The following is a 16,993-nucleotide window of genomic DNA, read 5'->3' on the forward strand; positions in this document are numbered from 1 at the left end:
CATATTTCCAAGGGAGGACCACGACTCCATGTAGCCTGCTTCTCTCTCCCACCTGCCCAGGGCAGTTCTCCCCAACGGCCATAGATGCCCGCTGGCTTCGGCCCACCCCGCCCCCCCTGGATCCCCAGAAGGAGCCCCTCATCTTCCAGCAGTTGGAGATCGATCATTACGTGGGTGAGCTTGGTGGACAGAGGCCTGGTGGGTGGGAGGAGGGGTCCCAGGCTTTGAGGGAGGAGATGGACTCGGACAGTACCCATGTAGGTGGCCAGGGCTATGGGTGACAGTGGGCAGCAAGAGGGGAAGGGGGTATGCAGGTGGCCAGCAGGGCTTCATGGAGGTGGGGAGTTGTCTTCCAACTGAGGCTCCTTGCTGGGGGGAGACAGGTGTGGTTTGACACCCATCCATCCAGGAACAGCATCTGCACTGAGCCAGGCCCTGTTCTGGTCAGACCAGGTCCCTGCTCTTGGAGGCTCACCTTCTAGAAGGATAGGCAGAATAAAAAAGGAAGTGGCTACTCACATAGCCATGTGGGTTGTAAAAAGACATGAGGTAGGGTGGAGGAGCCAGACTGCATCTTGGGGGTCTGAGGAGGCTTCTTGAGGAGGCGTCAAGGAATGGGGTGGGATGGGGCTATCTGGGGGAGAGATTCCAGCCTAGGGTCCCTAGGAGGAAGAGGGAGCAGGTCTGGAATATTTAAGGAACATCGAGACGGGGGCAGGGGCGGGAGGGCATCTGAGGTCCTGTCTGCCAAGGCAAGGACTTGGGGCCTCCATTCTGAGTGGGCTGGAAAGCCTTTGGCCCTGGAGAGACCCATGCCACCTCGCAGGTTAGAAGCCTCCCCTGTGAGAGCAAAGAGACAAGCAAGCTCCAGGCAAGGAGGAAACATTAACAATCTTCCATGTATCTGACAAAAAAAACAGTACTGCGAATAAGTAAAGAGCATTGAGATGTCAGCAGTAAGAAAGTAAGAAAAGGATCCAGTCTGCGAATGGGCAAAACACTTGAACAGACAATTCACTCGAGGATACAGAGTGGCAGATAAGCACTGGAGATGATGCTCAGTGTCACTGGCTGTCGGGGAGGTGCAGATAACAGCCACAGAGAGACCACACACACACACACACACACACACACACACACACACACACACAATCACCCCAAGACCAAGTGCTAAGGAAGACACAGAGCAATTGGAATGCTTGCTCACGAACACCTGGTGGGAATGCTCTGTGTTACAGTCCCTCTGGGAAACAGCCTGGAAGTTTCTTAGAGTTCAGCGCCCCGCCCCCCCCCCCCCCCCCCCCCCCCGTTTCTTGAGATACAAGAATTACTCTACCTTTTTCATAGTACCAGGCAGTTCCACCCCTAGATATTTCCCCTAGAGTGACAAGAACCAGATTCCATTTATATGAACAATCTCAAAAAGATGAAAGTAGAACAATGGAGAGCGGATAGACCACTGGTGCCCTTGGTTGTGGTGGGAGGGGTTGTGGTTACAAAAGTACCTCCTGCTGGAGCTGTTTGGAGTGATGGAACCAGCTGGCACCCCGATTTTGGTGGTGGTTATGTGAATCTGTATGTGGTTAAAACTCATAACACTAAAAAAAAAAAAAAAAAAACATAACACTGCACGCACAAAGTCTTTTATTTAAAAGAAAATTTTTTGCCCCCCTCTGCAAAAGGCAGGGGGCTCCCTCTAGCTGTACAGTGGCAAATGGACTGTAGAGGGACCAGCGGGAAGGTGGTAAAGGTGGAGCGAACAGTGTATATTAGCCTGGGGCAGACAGAAGCACCCCAAGCTGCCCCTACCAGGGGCTGTGTTCTCAGCAGAGGGAGGCAAGCCTTTGAGGCCTGCCTCAAAGCCTGGGGAGGCAAGCTTTTAAGGAATCTGAGGGGGTAGCTCCTGCCTCGTCCTGTGATACCTGCAGGCCCAGCACAGCCCCTGCCCGGAGCACCCACGCCATCCCGCGACTCTGTGCCTATCCTGCGAGCCTTTGGAGTCACAGATGAGGGCGTGTCCGTCTGCTGCCACATCCATGGCTTTGCACCCTACTTCTATACCCCGGCGCCCTCTGGTGAGTGGCCCCAACCCACAAGACCCCCTCTGCCCCACCAGAGGCTCCCTGTGCTTCTGACCAGCCTCCCTGCCCTCAGGTTTTGGGTCCGAGCACCTGGGTGACCTGCAGCGGGAGCTGAATGCAGCCATCAGCAGGGACCAGCGAGGAGGGAAGGAGCTCACGGGGCCGGCAGTGCTGTCTGTGGAGCTGTGCTCCCGGGAGAGTGAGTGCTGCCTGGGGGGCCCAAGTGGGGGAGGCTCCCTCCGGTCTGGTGCCAACCTCATCTGTCTGCAGGCATGTTCGGGTACCATGGCCATGGCCCCTCCCCATTCCTGCGCATCACCCTGGCACTACCGCGCCTTGTGGCCCCCGCCCGCCGCCTCCTGGAGCAGGGCATCCGTGTGGCAGGCCTGGGCACCCCCAGCTTCGCGCCCTATGAGGCCAACGTGGACTTTGAAATCCGGTACAGCCCCCACCTCACTTCTGCAACCTGCACCCCCCCTTCCATCCCCAGCCAGCTTCCACCCACTGATCCTTCCCCCTTGCAGGTTCATGGTGGACACAGACATCGTAGGCTGCAATTGGTTGGAACTCCCAGCAGAGAAATACATCCTGAGACCTCAGGGGAAGGTGCGGGGCTCCGTGGGGGTGGGGTCACAGAGCGGGGACCCTGCAGCTACTGACATGCCCCATCTCTGTAGGCCACACTGTGTCAGCTGGAGGCAGATGTCCTGTGGTCTGATGTGGTCAGTCACCCGCCAGAAGGGCAGTGGCAGCGAATCGCACCCCTGCGTGTGCTCAGCTTTGACATCGAGTGCGCTGGCCGCAAAGGTCTGTCTCCGGGACCTGGAGCTCCTCCTGCTCTCCCTGTAGATGTTAGTGACATGTCAGTCTTGCCCCCGGAGCCCCCATATTTCTTGAGCCCACTCGGGAAGGAGGGAGTAGACGTGAAAATAGGTTATTGTAAGATTCTCAGTGGAAGGAGGATGGTGGTGGACAGTGACAGGGCAGCTCAGATAGGTGGGCAGGAAGGGCTTCAGGGGTGATGGGGTAAGATTTGTAAAGAAGAATGAGCAGCCTCCCTACTACCACAGTGGCCCTCCAGAGAATAGCAAGTGCAAAGGCCTTGGGGCAGAACCATCCCAGTCTGTGAGGGAAAGGGAGAGGGCCAGAAGATGAAGGCAGAGGGAAACCAGGGTGGGTTTTGCAGGGTCTGCAGGCAGTGGGGATAGAGAGGAGTAGACAGGCTGGGGAAATTTGGAGGTGCAGCCACCCTGATGTGTCATGAAGGAAAAAGAGGAGTCCGGTCCCCTGCATCCCCTTTCTTCCCTGTGCAGGCATCTTCCCTGAGCCCGAGCGGGACCCCGTGATCCAGATCTGCTCACTGGGCCTCCGCTGGGGTGAGCCGGAGCCCTTCCTGCGCCTGGCACTCACCCTACGGCCCTGCGCCCCAATCCTGGGTGCCAAAGTGCAGAGCTACGAGCGGGAGGAGGAGCTGCTCCAGGTGGCTATTGTTCCATGTGCCCTCATTCCCTCAGAACACCCCCACCTGCAGTCCCTGTCTCCACATCCCAGGTTCAAGCCATTTTCTCTGGATACTGAGATGCTGAGTTTTTGGGTTCAGATCCCTTTGCTGTGAGGGGTGAACATTTCCCCTCTGGGTTCTGTGTAACTTTCAGAAGCACCTGCCCAATCTTTCTACAGTGGGGAGGAGGGCTCTGGGGTTGTTGCTTTTGGGGGTTTCTGGAATGTTTCAGGAGTGGGGAAGATCCATGCCAGGGGGACGATCAGGATGACAACCAGGGTGACCCAATTGCTCCCATCCCCAGGCATGGTCAACCTTTATTCGCACCATGGACCCTGACGTGATCACTGGCTACAACATCCAGAACTTTGACCTCCCATACCTCATCTCCCGGGCCCAAACTCTCAAGGTAGGGCAGGCAGCTGGGGGATGCTTGCTTTCAGAAGCCCCACTGGGAGCTCAAGAAGTGGGTGGCCACCCTGCTCCTTCTTGCTGCCTCCTCCCTTGTGGCTCTCTCCCTTGGGTGGTCCGTCTTGCTCTGTATGGGCAGCCTACCGCCCCCAGTAGCTCCGGAGACGTCACTGAAAACCCAGCTCTGGCCCTGCCCCTCCCCTGCTCCAAGTCCAGAAGGTTATCATGGCTTTGGCAGAAGCAAGGAGGGCATTTGTGGTTTAGTAAGGAAAGAATTGTGTGTTTGAGGGGCAGATGAAGCGTACCAGGGTAGAGTGTCTTGTCTTCTAGATTTGAAAATACATCAGTAAAAAATAAGGAAAAGGAAGGGGGGTTCCTCGAAGCGTGTGGCAAAACCTTGGTGCTTGGGGTGTGCTAGCTTGCTAGGACTGCTGGAACTCAGGGCTGCAGACTTGGGTTGTCTCAAGCCTGAGATCAAAGCCTCACGGGGCTGGTTCTTCCTGAGGCCTCTCCTAGCTTCTGGTGGTCTCAGGCATTCCTGGGGTGTAGAAAGTGGTCTCCCTAATTCTTCAGCCTGTCTTCCTTCTATGCATGTCTCTGCTCAAATCTCCCCTTTTCCTAAGGACACAGTCCTATGGGATCAACACCCACCCTGGTGACCTCGTCTTAACTTGGTCACCTGTAAAGACCTTATTTCCAAATGAGGTTATATTCTGAGGTGTGGCAGGTTAGGACTTCAACATCTTGGGGGCTGTGCAGGAAGACACAATTCAACTCACAATGGGGTTATAGGTTATATTGTATCCTTTCTTCCTTTTCCTTATGTTTGGTTGGTTTTGTAATGAAAAATTAAAAAAATAAAAGTCATGCTTGGGGCAGTCATGCTGGCTGGCTCAGTCAGTAGAACAAGTGACTCTTGATCTCAGGGTGGTGGGTTCAAGCCCCATGTTGGTCATGAAGCCCACTAAAAAAATTAAATCAAATGCTATTTTAAAAAAAAAAATCATGTTTACAGCCCCCAACAGCTCCAGGAAGAAGTCCATCCCTATTGATCTGGCATTTGTGCACAGGGCAGTCTCCTCTCCCTCTGTCCCCTGCCCTGCTGCTCCGCCAGCTCAGGCCTCTCTTCTCTCCTTCATGGCCCTCCCGCCTCACCCCTCCCATGCCACTTTGTGTCTTGACCTCAGACCTAGCTCTCTGTGTGCCCTTGCTGTGCTCCCACCTAGCGGCCCCCTGGACACCGCCTCCCCATGCACACACTGCCTCCCCAGTAAGCTCAGCACACACTGCCTCACCACTAAGTCCTCTAATCTGCTGCCCATCTGAGTGCAGCTTCCCAGGCACTGGGCACCATTCTTGCCCCCCTTAGTCCCATAGTCATCAGGCCTCTGATTCTCCCCATCCTGTCCTCCTGTCTTTCACTTCTGGTCCATGCCTACCTGGCCCCAGAGGGTTTTTCTGCATCAGAACTGCCCCTGTGCCTGGGTGGCTCAGTTGGTGAAGTGTCTGCCTTTGGCTCAGGTCATGATCCTGGGGTCCTATGATCCAGTCCTGAGTGAGGCTTCCTGCTTAGTGGGGAGCTTCCTTCTCCTTCTGCCTCTGCTTCTGGGGTCAAATAAATAAAATCTTAAAAAAAAAAAAAAACTGCCCTGCTTCTGGCCACCTAGCCCTGGGCTCCCAGCAGGAAGAGTGGCATCATGGGTGTCATGACTTGCTGGCTCTCCATTCCTGTGGCTCGGCCCCAGGCATCCTAAATCCGGCCCGGCCACTCCCCACCGCAGCTTGGCCCTGTCCATGTGCTTCATCCCCAGGTGCACACATTCCCCTTCCTGGGCCGCGTGTCTGGCCTCCGCTCCAACATCCGGGACTCATCCTTCCAATCCAAGCAGACCGGCCGGCGGGACAGCAAGGTGGTCAGCATGGTAGGCCGCGTACAGATGGACATGCTGCAGGTACATGGACAGGACCGGGCTGGTGCCCCCACCCCCAGGGCTGCTGCCTGTGTCCCAGACCCACCCTGTACCTCCTGCCTCAGGTGCTGCTACGTGAGTACAAGCTCCGCTCCTACACACTCAACGCCGTGAGCTTTCACTTCCTGGGCGAGCAGAAAGAGGATGTGCAGCACAGCATCATCACTGACCTACAGGTGCCTGGCCACAAGCCTGGGCCCTCCAACCCCTCCTACTGCCTGCCCTGCCCTGCCCTGTCACCTCCACCTCCACCTCCTGCCCCTGACCTCCAATCTTACTCTTTTGTCTCCTCCTCTGATCTCAGCCAACCAACCCTTCTCCTGACTTTCACCTTGACCTCTTGCTTTTGACTTGTGACCTCCCCCTGCAGATGTGACTCCACATTCCTGCCTGCTCCCGTGACCTTTGGCACTGCAACCTTTATTCTACTCTCCTGCCCCCACCTCTGGTCCGTGCTCACTCTTCAGACTGTTCCCTCCTCCCTCTGACCCCTTCGGACTCCCTAACCCATCCCCCTGCCCACTCCGTGCCCCAGCCCTTGCCCTCTCCCTGACCCTGAGTTCCCGCAGCCACCCCCACGTCCCCTGATGCCACCGGTGCCTGTCCCCAGAACGGAAATGACCAGACGCGCCGCCGGCTAGCTGTGTATTGCCTCAAGGATGCCTTCCTGCCCCTGCGGCTGCTGGAGCGGCTCATGGTGCTGGTGAACGCCATGGAGATGGCACGTGTCACTGGCGTGCCCCTCGGCTACCTGCTCAGCCGCGGCCAGCAGGTCAAGGTCGTGTCCCAGCTGCTGCGACAGGTCAGCGGGCAGAGCTGAGGGTGGGCCCAGTCATAATGCGCCTCAGCAAACCCCCCACTCATGGCCTCTGGTCACTTGCCATGACAATCCGATGCTCTTCCCTGCTCCTCCTCCTTCCTCTCCGGGTCTGTCTTGCCCATGCCTGCCTCCATTTCCCGACTTCTCCCCTCCCAGGCCATGCGCGAGGGACTACTGATGCCCGTGGTGAAGACAGAGGGTGGCGAGGACTACACGGGGGCCACAGTCATCGAGCCCCTCAAAGGGTGAGGCCTCATGGCTGGGGTGGGGAGGGGCTCGGGGTTCCCGGCCCTGACTCCCCCCACCGCCCTCTCAGGTACTATGATGTCCCCATCGCCACCCTGGACTTCTCCTCTCTGTACCCATCCATCATGATGGCCCATAACCTGTGCTATACCACACTCCTGCGGCCGGGGGCTGCCCAGAAACTAGGGTATGGCACCTTCTTCATCCCGTGTACCCTAGGGGCCATTTTCAAGGCAGGGCAGGGCAGGGCTGGGGGCCCAGAAATTGTGGGGAGGGGCATAGAGGGGAGACTTGAGAGGTGGGGAGAGCCTGAGGGGTCTGGAGGAGGAAGAGATGGGCAGGCCAGGTTCATGCCCTCTCCACTCCTACCTCTGCATTCTCCGACCCAGCCTGACCAAGGATCAGTTCATCAAGACGCCCACAGGGGATGAGTTTGTGAAGACGTCAGTGCGGAAAGGGCTGCTGCCCCAGATCCTGGAGAACCTGCTCAGTGCCCGGAAGAGGTGGGTTCTTGAGCATCCCACCCAACCCTGCTCATACTTGCTGAGGCACCTTGTCAATCCCTGTCCCTTGTGGGTCACCCCAGGATTGCCACGCCACACTTAACTGCAGCTTTGTGTGAATTAGAACAAAATGGCCCTCCAGACAGCTCCCATTTGCCCTCTTTGCTGGGCGCCTCTGTGCAATGCACAACCTGGACAACTGTATATGGCACCCATTTCTAGAAAGGCACCCTGACCAGTGCCCAGGCCTCTCATCTTTCCCTGAGATCTGGGACACTGCATCAATGGCCTTTGCTTCCTGTCCTTCCAGGGCCAAGGCCGAACTGGCCAAGGAGACAGACCCCCTGCGTCGGCAGGTCTTGGACGGGCGGCAGCTGGCCCTAAAAGTGAGTGCCAACTCTGTATATGGCTTCACTGGTGCCCAGGTGGGCAAGCTGCCATGTCTGGAGATCTCCCAGGTGAGTGCTCAGTTTCTGCATCAGGCAAGGGGTGGGCAGACTACCCCTCCCTAGAAGAAGCAGGTGGCTGTGTGGCAGAGGTCCTGTTTCCCCAACTTGCTGAACGTCCTCTGTGGGTCCAGCAGGTGGCAAAACGGATAAGGGTTCCTGCCCTCCTGCAGTACACAGCCTCATGGGCACACAGATGGTGACAGCAGTAAATGCATATAGAAGGCACTTGGTGCCAAGGGCTCTGCAGACAGATGAAGCAGGGGAGGGACGGGGAGTGGTGGGGTGAGCAGAGGTTTTGTTCATTGCTCATTCATTCCATCTGTCCTAGTCAGTCTGACAGACCCCACCCACCTCCTCCACTGGTCCCTGTGAAGATGGGGCTACATTAGGCCTCTAGCCTAATGGGAGTACAGGGCCGTGTCTCCACTCATGGGGGCTAGGGCAGTGCCAGGGGCCCACCAATAGCATAGCCAGGTTCTGACGTTTGATGCACCATATGTGGTCCATCGCTGAGGGAGCTGGTGCAGGGGTGCATCCTCCCCGCTCAAGGTGGGAAGATGCTTGGATGGTGCTTGGTCAGTGCTCTGCTCTGAGAGGGACTGCAGGCAGAAAAGCCCACTGCCTCCCTCCTTGCTGCACAGCAGTGTCCTAGGCCTGTTTACCAGAGGCAGCTCTGCTGCTTGGACAGAAAAACAGATCCATGGTTTTAACAGAGGATCTGAGTCTGTGGCTCTACCAAGCTGGGATGGTGGCCTAAGAGAGCCTTAGAAAGGTCTTCTTGTCCACCTCTGCCCCTGGGATTTGGGTCTTGGCACATTCCAGACTTGGTTACTTGCAGCCGTGGGAAGCTTCCTTTGTATCTGGGCACTATGTCAGTCCTCATGTGGCTCTGGATGGAAGACTTGGAAGAACTGCCAGTGGCTGGACTTTCGGTGGGAGAGGTCTATCCACATACCCACCCACCTTCAGTTCAGGGGCTTCTCCCAAGACCACCCTCTCATCCAGTGATCCACTAGAAGGACTCAAGGAACTCCAGAAAGTCATCAGACTCACGATTATGACTTCTTTTTTTTTTTTTTCTTTTTTTTTTTTTTAAATTTTTATTTATTTATGATAGTCACACAGAGAGAGAGAGAGAGGCAGAGACACAGGCAGAGGGAGAAGCAGGCTCCATGCACCGGGAGCCTGACGTGGGATTCGATCCCGGGTCTCCAGGATCGCGCCCTGGGCCAAAGGCAGGCGCCAAACCGCTGCGCCACCCAGGGATCCCACGATTATGACTTCATACAGTTAAAGGATAGGGATTAAAATCAGCCATGGGCAAAGGCATAGAGTTTCTGCTTCGTCTCTCACAGTGGAATCACACAGACCGTGCTTATTGCTGCTGGCATTGATGTGTGACAACACGCACAGAGGGTTTCCCACAAGGGAAGCTCACACGAGCCTCAGGTCCTGGGCTTTTACTGGAGCCAGTCACGTAGGCATGGAGCATCTGTGGGACTGACCGTCGTTACTCCATGCCCTGCAGAGGTCAGGCTGAACCCATCTGGCCCAAGGCATCACTGTGAGTCATGTTGTTAGTGTAGTCCAAGGGCCTACGTGAACAGAGACACCCTCTTAGCTGGACATTCTAAGGGCTTAGAGGTTCCCTCTATGAGCCAGGCCTCTTTTGGGGGCAGGGTTTATCCCACAGTGCATCCCACCTGTCCTCCAGTCATTGGCCTTCCATAGTTCCCTGGGGGCCTCCCCAGCCTCCATGGTGGAAAGAGGTGAGTGTTCAGCTATCAGACTGTAGCCCCTGAGACAGAGGCCAAGCAAGGAGGGTTTGGCTTTCCTCCCTGTGGAGCTCCCTCATCAGAGCTGCTGCTTCCTGGTCTTATCTATCTTTTCTATATATATTTTTAAAGATTTTATTTGTTCATGAGAGACACAGAAAGAGATAGAGTCAGAGACATAGGCAGAGGGAAAAGCAGGCTCCTTGCAAGGAGCCCATGTGGGACTTGATCCCGGATCCTGGGATCAGGACCTGAACCAAAGGCAGACACTCAACCGCTGAGCCATCCAGGCATCCCTATTTTTTTTAAGATTTTATTTGTTTATTCATGAGAGATACACAGAGAGGCAGAGACATAGGCAGAGGGAGAAGCAGGCTCCCTGTGGGGATGCGGGGCTCGATCCCAGGACCCCGGCATTACGCCTTGAGCTGAAGGCAGACATTCGGTCACTGAGCCACCCAAGTGGCCCTCTTGTCTGTCTTCCTTGCTCACCTTCTCTCTGTCCCTCTGTCATGTTTGTTTCTTAGCTTCCTTCCTCATTGCTGTGTCCCAGGCTTATAGGCTCAGGGAGATGGAATAATAAAAACAAAATAAAACACAGAGTCGTTCCAGGAAAAGATGAAGGAAAGCAAAAGGAACAGATAGAATAAACAAGGGAAGTAGTAAAGTGGTAGATTTAAGCCCAGAGATGATCAATGATTAAACTAAACATAAGTCACCTAAATGCTCTAGTTAAATGACAGAGATCTGACTGGATCCAATCAAACCGAAACAGAAGAGTCACACCCATTCCTCCTTGGTTTGTGCCCCCTGGCCCCCACTGCCCCGGCTTCAGCTTCTTATAGACTCTTAGAAAGTTTCTCCATGAAGCTAGCACAGCTCCCTATGCTGCAGGACACTTAACAGCGTGTAGGCCATTTCCGGTTGCCCATGGATGTGGGGGTATCAATGCTGGCTTTCGGGAAGGGGCCAGGAGTGCCAGTGGTCCTGCACCACAGAGCTGCCTGCAATGTTCCCACATGTCATGGCACCTCTGTGGGGGGAAGCGGGGTGCAGATGGCCTCCTCTGGCGTCGGCCTCTCCAACACACATCTTTTGCAGTCATTCCTCTTCTGTGCCCAGAGCCTGGGGCCAGGGACCCAGTCCTTTACAAAAGATCGTTAAGGAGCAGCCTAGTAGCCCCATTTTTTAAAAAAGATTTTATTTTATTCATGAGAGACATAGAGAGAGAGAGCCAGAGACACAGCAGAGGGAGAAACAGGCTCCATGCAGGGAGCCTGATGCGGGACTCAATCCTGGACTCCAGGATCATGCCCTGAGCCAAAGGCAGATGCTCTACCCCTGAGCCATCCAGGTGTCCCAGTAGCCCCATTTTGTAGATTTGGAAATCTACAGAGAGGTTGAGTGACTTACCCAAGTCCACGCCCTCAGGAAGTAACAGAAGTGGCATCCTGAGCCAGTGTTCGGTGTAGATGGCTCCTGGGCCCTCACTGTGTGATTCTCTTCCTGACAGAGCGTCACTGGGTTTGGGCGCCAGATGATTGAGAAAACAAAGCAGCTGGTGGAGTCCAAGTACACAGTGGAGAATGGCTATAGCGCCAACGCCAAGGTCAGAGGCCGCCCCACCTGCTGCCTAGAGATGGGCCTGGGGCTGGTTGGGGGAGTGCAGGGGGTTGGTTCCCATCTCCCCTTGCCTCCCAGTCACACACGCTCCTCCCCAGGTGGTGTATGGTGACACCGACTCAGTCATGTGCCGATTTGGTGTCTCCTCGGTGGCTGAGGCAATGGCCTTGGGGCGGGAGGCTGCAGACTGGGTGTCAGGCCACTTTCCCCCACCTATCCGGCTCGAGTTTGAGAAGGTAATTGGGAGCTTCCCTCAGGGCTTGGAGTGGGCAGGCGTGGGTCTCGCAAGTTTCAGAGGGTCTCTGGGTCTTGGTGCCTGCAAGTTTTAAGAATGCATTTGTGTGAGGTTCCTCTGGTGTGGGAACCCTGGTGTTGCTCAGGGTCCCTCCATTTCAGGGAGCCCTGATCTGGGTACTCTGGGTATCCTGTTCTTTACATTCATATGCCCCAGTTTTGAGGTATTTTGCTGCCTGGATGCCCCAGAGTTTGAAAACCTCTAAAGCCTTGGGCTTTGCTACTACACAGGAGAGTGTCTACTTTTTGAAAACCTTGTCAGTCTTACAGTATCTCTGGTTCTGGGTTTGGGAGCTGCCTCGGGCAGTGGGAACCCTAATGGGGTGAATCCTAGATCAAGGCACCATTGTCCAGGGCTCCTCGGCTTCCTTCCAGCAGGAATCAGGCTGGGGTCTGGGGACTCACACTGCATTTTATTCCCGAGGTTCAAACTTAGGGTCAGGTCTTGGGTATACCTGCTCTCAAATTTGGAGCCTCCCAATTTTGAGAAGCCCCTACCTCAAGGTTCACACCGGGGCCTTAGTCTCAACTCCTTGAGGGGGTGCTGCCGTGTATCCCTGTCTGCCTCAGATCTGTCCCCAGATCCAATTCGGGGCTCTCCAGACTACACCCCTGTGTCTGGATCGTGTGTGTGTGTGTGTGTGTGTGTGTGTGTGTGTGTGTGTTTTAATATTTTATTTATTTGTTAACGAGAGACACAGAGAGAGGCAGAGACATACACAGAGGGAGAAGCAGGCCCCGTGCAGGGAGCCCAATGTCAGACTGGATCCCAGGATCCTTGGATCACGACCTGAGCTGAAGGCATACGCCCAACCATTAAGCCACCCAGGCGTCCCTGGATCTCGTGCTTTAGGGCCTGTTTCTAGGTTTATCCCCATGTCTGATTCAGATCTGAGGCCCCCGGAATGCTGACAGTGTCCCTGGCCTCAGGCACTGGGGTCTTAGGGTCTATGTCCCCCCAGAGTCCCCAATCCCACATTGCACACACCAGCCCTGTGTGTCCTCAGTTTCTGAGGGAAGTCTCAGGACTCAGAAAGCCTCGAGGGTCTCAGCCATGGGTCCCCCCCAGGTCTACTTTCCCTACCTGCTCATCAGCAAGAAGCGCTACGCCGGCCTGCTCTTCTCCTCCCGGCCCGATGCGCATGACCGCATGGACTGCAAGGGCCTGGAGGCCGTGCGCCGGGACAACTGCCCCCTCGTGGCCAACCTCGTCACTGCCTCCCTGCGCCGCTTGCTCATCGACCGGTGGGTGGGCCCCTGCCCCCAGCGCTGGAGGCCGTGCCCCTCCCCCTCAGACCCCGGAGCCCCGGCCTCCAGCCCCCTCCTCCCTTGGGGACACAGGTGTCGGGCCCAGGGCCCAGCTCATCCTCGGTGGTGGAACGGTGGAAAGAGTGTGGGGTCGGAACAGCTGTGGGTCGAGGCCCCGCCTCTGCCACCTTGCAGCTTGTGGCCAGCCACGTCCCTCCGCCTTGGGGCTCAGCCCCCAGGGCACATCCTGGCCCCCCAGCCTGGGGGGTGGATGGGGTACCGGCCTGGTCCTTGGCGGCCACTAGGGACACCCCCATCCTGGCCCTGCAGAGACCCCGCGGGTGCCGTGGCCCACGCACAGGACGTCATCTCCGACTTGCTGTGTAACCGCATCGACATCTCCCAGCTGGTCATCACCAAGGAGTTGACCCGCGCGGCAGCGGACTACGCCGGCAAGCAGGCCCACGTGGAGCTGGCTGAGAGGTGCGCCCGGGGGAGGGGGTGTCGCAGCGCCACCCAGAAATAGGCCGGCTCCTGCCAGCTGGGCGCCTCTTCCTACGCCCCCGCCCGCCCCCGCCATCCCACCTGCCCTCACCCGCCCGGCTGCCCCGATCTCCCCGCAGGATGAGGAAGCGGGACCCCGGGAGTGCGCCCAGCTTGGGCGACCGTGTCCCCTACGTGATCATCGGCGCTGCCAAGGGCGTGGCTGCCTACATGAAGTCCGAGGTCAGGCCCACCTGCCCGCTCCGCCCAGCTCCCCTCAGCTCTCACTTCTGCTTTCCAAGCCTGGTGGGGAGGGTGCTTCCCTCTGTGGGCCCCACAGGGCCCTGAGAACCGCCCCCAACACACCCCTGGGAGTTGGCTCCCTGATGTCTTTCTCCCAGGCCTCTTATACCCTCTGGAGGTGGAGCCAAGGAGCCCTGGGCGATGGTGTCTCCCTCCAGGGTTCTCCCCATCAGGGTCCCCACTGCTGGATGCAGCCCCCACACTCAAAACCAGTTTTTTCAAAAAGTAGACAGTTGAGGGGGCCGTGTTACTCTGACTCCCCCTGCAGGGGATCCAGCCTAGGGTGCACACCCCATTCCCCCATACCTGTTTCTGTGTGTCTCTCTCCTTGGTCCTTGCTCTCTGACCCATCACTCTAGGATTCACATCCTCCCCCATTCCAACTGGAGGGTCCAGTGACCTTTGACCCCCCCACAGCCCCTTCCTCGGTTTCCAGTTCCTGTCCTGCTCCCTCATCTTGGCTTCTAGCTTTCACCTCCAGTTACCATCCACCTTCACCCCCAACCCTGCTATGAACTCTGACCCTTGCTTGGGAACCTGTGGACTCCCACCCACAGACCCCAACCCAACATGGGTCACAGCTTATGGCCGGGGACCCCTCAGGATCTGTGCCACCATCCCAGACCCATGCCCCAGCATGCAGGGCAGCTGCCCTGTGCCCAGTGACTGCCCCACCCCACTACCCACATGCATGCCCGAGAGACCTACCATCCCCTGGCTCCCAGTGCCCTTTGGCCTATGGCCTGCTGCTGACCCGAGGATGTGACCCCACCCGGATGCTGTGTTTGCAGGATCCCCTCTTTGTGCTGGAGCACAGCCTGCCCATCGACACACAGTACTATCTGGAGCAGCAGCTCGCCAAGCCACTCCTGCGCATCTTTGAGCCCATCTTGGGCGAGGGCCGTGCGGAGGCCGTGCTGCTGAGTACTGAGGGGGAATGCCCAGAAGGGGGCTGGGCAGAGTGGGACCCTGCGTCATGGAGGACACCCAGTCCACTGTCTGCCCTCACCTGCAGGGGGTGACCACACACGCTGCAAGACGGTGCTCACAGGCAAGGTGGGTGGCCTTCTGGCCTTTGCCAAACGCCACAGCTGCTGCATCGGCTGCCGGACTGTCCTCAATCACCAGGGTAAATGCTGGGCCCCAAACCCCAGACCCCAGGACTCAGGACCCAGGCCTCAAGACCCAGGACCCAGGACCCCACCCTCCACCAGCTCCTCCATTGCTAAGATTCCCAGCACCCACCCTACAAGCTGGCAGTGCCACCCGAATGGGCCCTGGCTCCTGGGTGGGGGCTCCCATTACAGGCACCCCCTTGAGGGTCCTGGGCCCCTCGCCCCGGGAGTTCCCCGGGGACTTTTCCCTACACACTTGCTCCCTTGTTCTCTTGTCTCCCGGGGACTTTCAGAGGCCGGGATGGGCAACGGGTGGGGAAGGGGCAGGGATAGGGCAGCCTAGGCCCTGGCTGGGCCCCAGCTCCCCTGTGCTGACCCACCCCCTCTCCCAGGAGCTGTGTGCAAGTTCTGCCAGCCTCGGGAGTCAGAGCTGTATCAGAAGGAGGTGAGGGCGTCGGGGGGGAGAGGAGGGGATGATGGGAGGAGGAGTTGACTGGGGCGGGGGTCCCCTTTGAGCCATCTCATCCCCAGGTATCCCACCTGAACGCCCTGGAGGAGCGCTTCTCACGCCTCTGGACCCAGTGCCAGCGCTGTCAGGGCAGCCTGCATGAGGATGTCATCTGCACCAGGTACACAGAGCAGGCCCGCCACCCTCGCTCTAGCCTGCCCAGGTCCCTCCAGGCTCCCCAGGCCTGTGGACCAGAGCCCTAACCCCAGGGTGCCAGGTGGCGCCCTTCTCCACATCACTGACTTTTCTCAGCGCCCTGGCCTGAGAGGCCTGTGAATCGAGCCAGGGCTCATCCCAGCCTTGGGGTGGGGGGGGTGCTCAGTGGGCAGGGCTCACTCTGCAGGCCAGCATCTGCCCAGGAAATGGCCACAGTTCTCTCTCTCCTCTTATACACACACACACACACACACACACACACACACACACACACACACACAGCAGTCCGGGCCCCCTCCCCCAGGGCAGGCCAGGCTTTCCCCAGGGAACGGGTGGGCGGGGCTGGTTCCCACGCCAGGTGACAGGTGATATACGGCTGGTGGCCCAGCGCTTCCGCGGGTACCCGCTGTTACAGCTCCCCCCATGCCCACTGAGCAAACAGCCTGCCACTGGAGGGGGGGCTGGGTGGGCAGCAGACAGGGACCAAAGTCCTGGGAACAGCCCTGGCCCCATCCCTGGGCTGGGCAGCCGCCCCAGCCCTGACCCTGACCCCCACCCCACCTGCAGCCGGGACTGCCCCATCTTCTACATGCGCAAGAAAGTGCGGAAGGACCTGGAGGACCAGGAGCAGCTTCTGAGGCGCTTCGGCCCACCTGGCCCGGAGGCCTGGTGACCTCCGACCGGGTTTCCGGCCGCCAGGAGGGCAGTGGTGGAGAATTAATAAAGTTCAGGCCTTTTGTTTCCTAGTGCTTTGTGGTCTCTGGTGGGCGAGGTCCACTGTCATGAACCTGGGTCTGGGTGGGTCATCTTCACTCAGCAGGGTCCCCTGACCCCCGGGAAACCCCCTGCTGACTTCCTCACCTCTCTTCCAAGACCCCTGGGCTCCAAGCACTGCTGCCAGCCCCAGGGAAGCCAGGCCTGCCTCAGTGTCCCCCTGTAACCCTCCCTCAAGCCCCTGGGTGAACATCTAACCACATATCCTCTGGTGCCTGGACTGCCCCACCCTTCAGGTGCTGACCTGTTTCCTCCAGGCCTGGGGCAGCCCCTCGCACGGAAGCTCCCACTCCCCGGCACAACCCAGGGGACCCCCCTCCCATGTTACACACCCACGATGTTTCCACCTCAGGGTCCTCATAGGCCCTGGGCCTGGGTTTTCCTCAGAGATGCCCCGCCCCCCCAGCCCAGTCCATGTCCACTCATGAGTGTCCCAGCAACCCCATCTGTGCTTGAGTCCCTTGATGGCATGTGCCCCCTGGTTCCTGGGCCTGGGTCCAGGGCCCCCCCACTATCATTACTGACCCCCACTTCACTGACTACAGAACTCTATGGCTTTTCTACTTTCCTAGGGTCCCCCTTGAACCCAGTTCCTTCCCCATCTCCACGCCTCTGGGTCAGCCCCCTATTCCCACCCCAACTGTGGGGATCCCCAAATCCAGATGGCCCCTGGGCCTGCCCTCCACCACGTGACCAATGGGTTGTGCAATCCAGCCCCCTCCCCTGACCCTCC

At 57.8% G+C, this 16,993-nt stretch overlaps 1 protein-coding gene across 1 annotated transcript in view; it reads left to right on the top strand.

The window, feature by feature from the left end:
• LOC112931281 (DNA polymerase delta catalytic subunit) overlaps window positions 1-16,232 on the top strand; it is a 16,498-nt gene extending 266 nt beyond the window's left edge. The window contains exons 2-26 of the mRNA XM_072747231.1: window positions 13-174; window positions 1,929-2,075; window positions 2,155-2,280; window positions 2,352-2,520; window positions 2,606-2,687; window positions 2,759-2,888; window positions 3,395-3,561; window positions 3,887-3,991; window positions 5,805-5,945; window positions 6,029-6,139; window positions 6,574-6,765; window positions 6,940-7,028; window positions 7,100-7,216; window positions 7,419-7,532; window positions 7,843-7,990; window positions 11,270-11,365; window positions 11,478-11,615; window positions 12,743-12,918; window positions 13,252-13,404; window positions 13,545-13,647; window positions 14,499-14,631; window positions 14,723-14,836; window positions 15,215-15,267; window positions 15,354-15,451; window positions 16,054-16,232. Of these exons, the coding sequence (XP_072603332.1) occupies window positions 13-174; window positions 1,929-2,075; window positions 2,155-2,280; window positions 2,352-2,520; window positions 2,606-2,687; window positions 2,759-2,888; window positions 3,395-3,561; window positions 3,887-3,991; window positions 5,805-5,945; window positions 6,029-6,139; window positions 6,574-6,765; window positions 6,940-7,028; window positions 7,100-7,216; window positions 7,419-7,532; window positions 7,843-7,990; window positions 11,270-11,365; window positions 11,478-11,615; window positions 12,743-12,918; window positions 13,252-13,404; window positions 13,545-13,647; window positions 14,499-14,631; window positions 14,723-14,836; window positions 15,215-15,267; window positions 15,354-15,451; window positions 16,054-16,159 (3,170 nt within the window). The 3' untranslated portion in view covers window positions 16,160-16,232. The remainder of the gene's footprint in view (window positions 1-12; window positions 175-1,928; window positions 2,076-2,154; window positions 2,281-2,351; window positions 2,521-2,605; window positions 2,688-2,758; window positions 2,889-3,394; window positions 3,562-3,886; window positions 3,992-5,804; window positions 5,946-6,028; window positions 6,140-6,573; window positions 6,766-6,939; window positions 7,029-7,099; window positions 7,217-7,418; window positions 7,533-7,842; window positions 7,991-11,269; window positions 11,366-11,477; window positions 11,616-12,742; window positions 12,919-13,251; window positions 13,405-13,544; window positions 13,648-14,498; window positions 14,632-14,722; window positions 14,837-15,214; window positions 15,268-15,353; window positions 15,452-16,053) is intronic.
• Window positions 16,233-16,993: the final 761 nt, after the last annotated feature.

Source organism: Vulpes vulpes, chromosome 1 (assembly GCF_048418805.1).
Source record: "Vulpes vulpes isolate BD-2025 chromosome 1, VulVul3, whole genome shotgun sequence".
NCBI classification, from domain to species: domain Eukaryota; kingdom Metazoa; phylum Chordata; class Mammalia; order Carnivora; family Canidae; genus Vulpes; species Vulpes vulpes.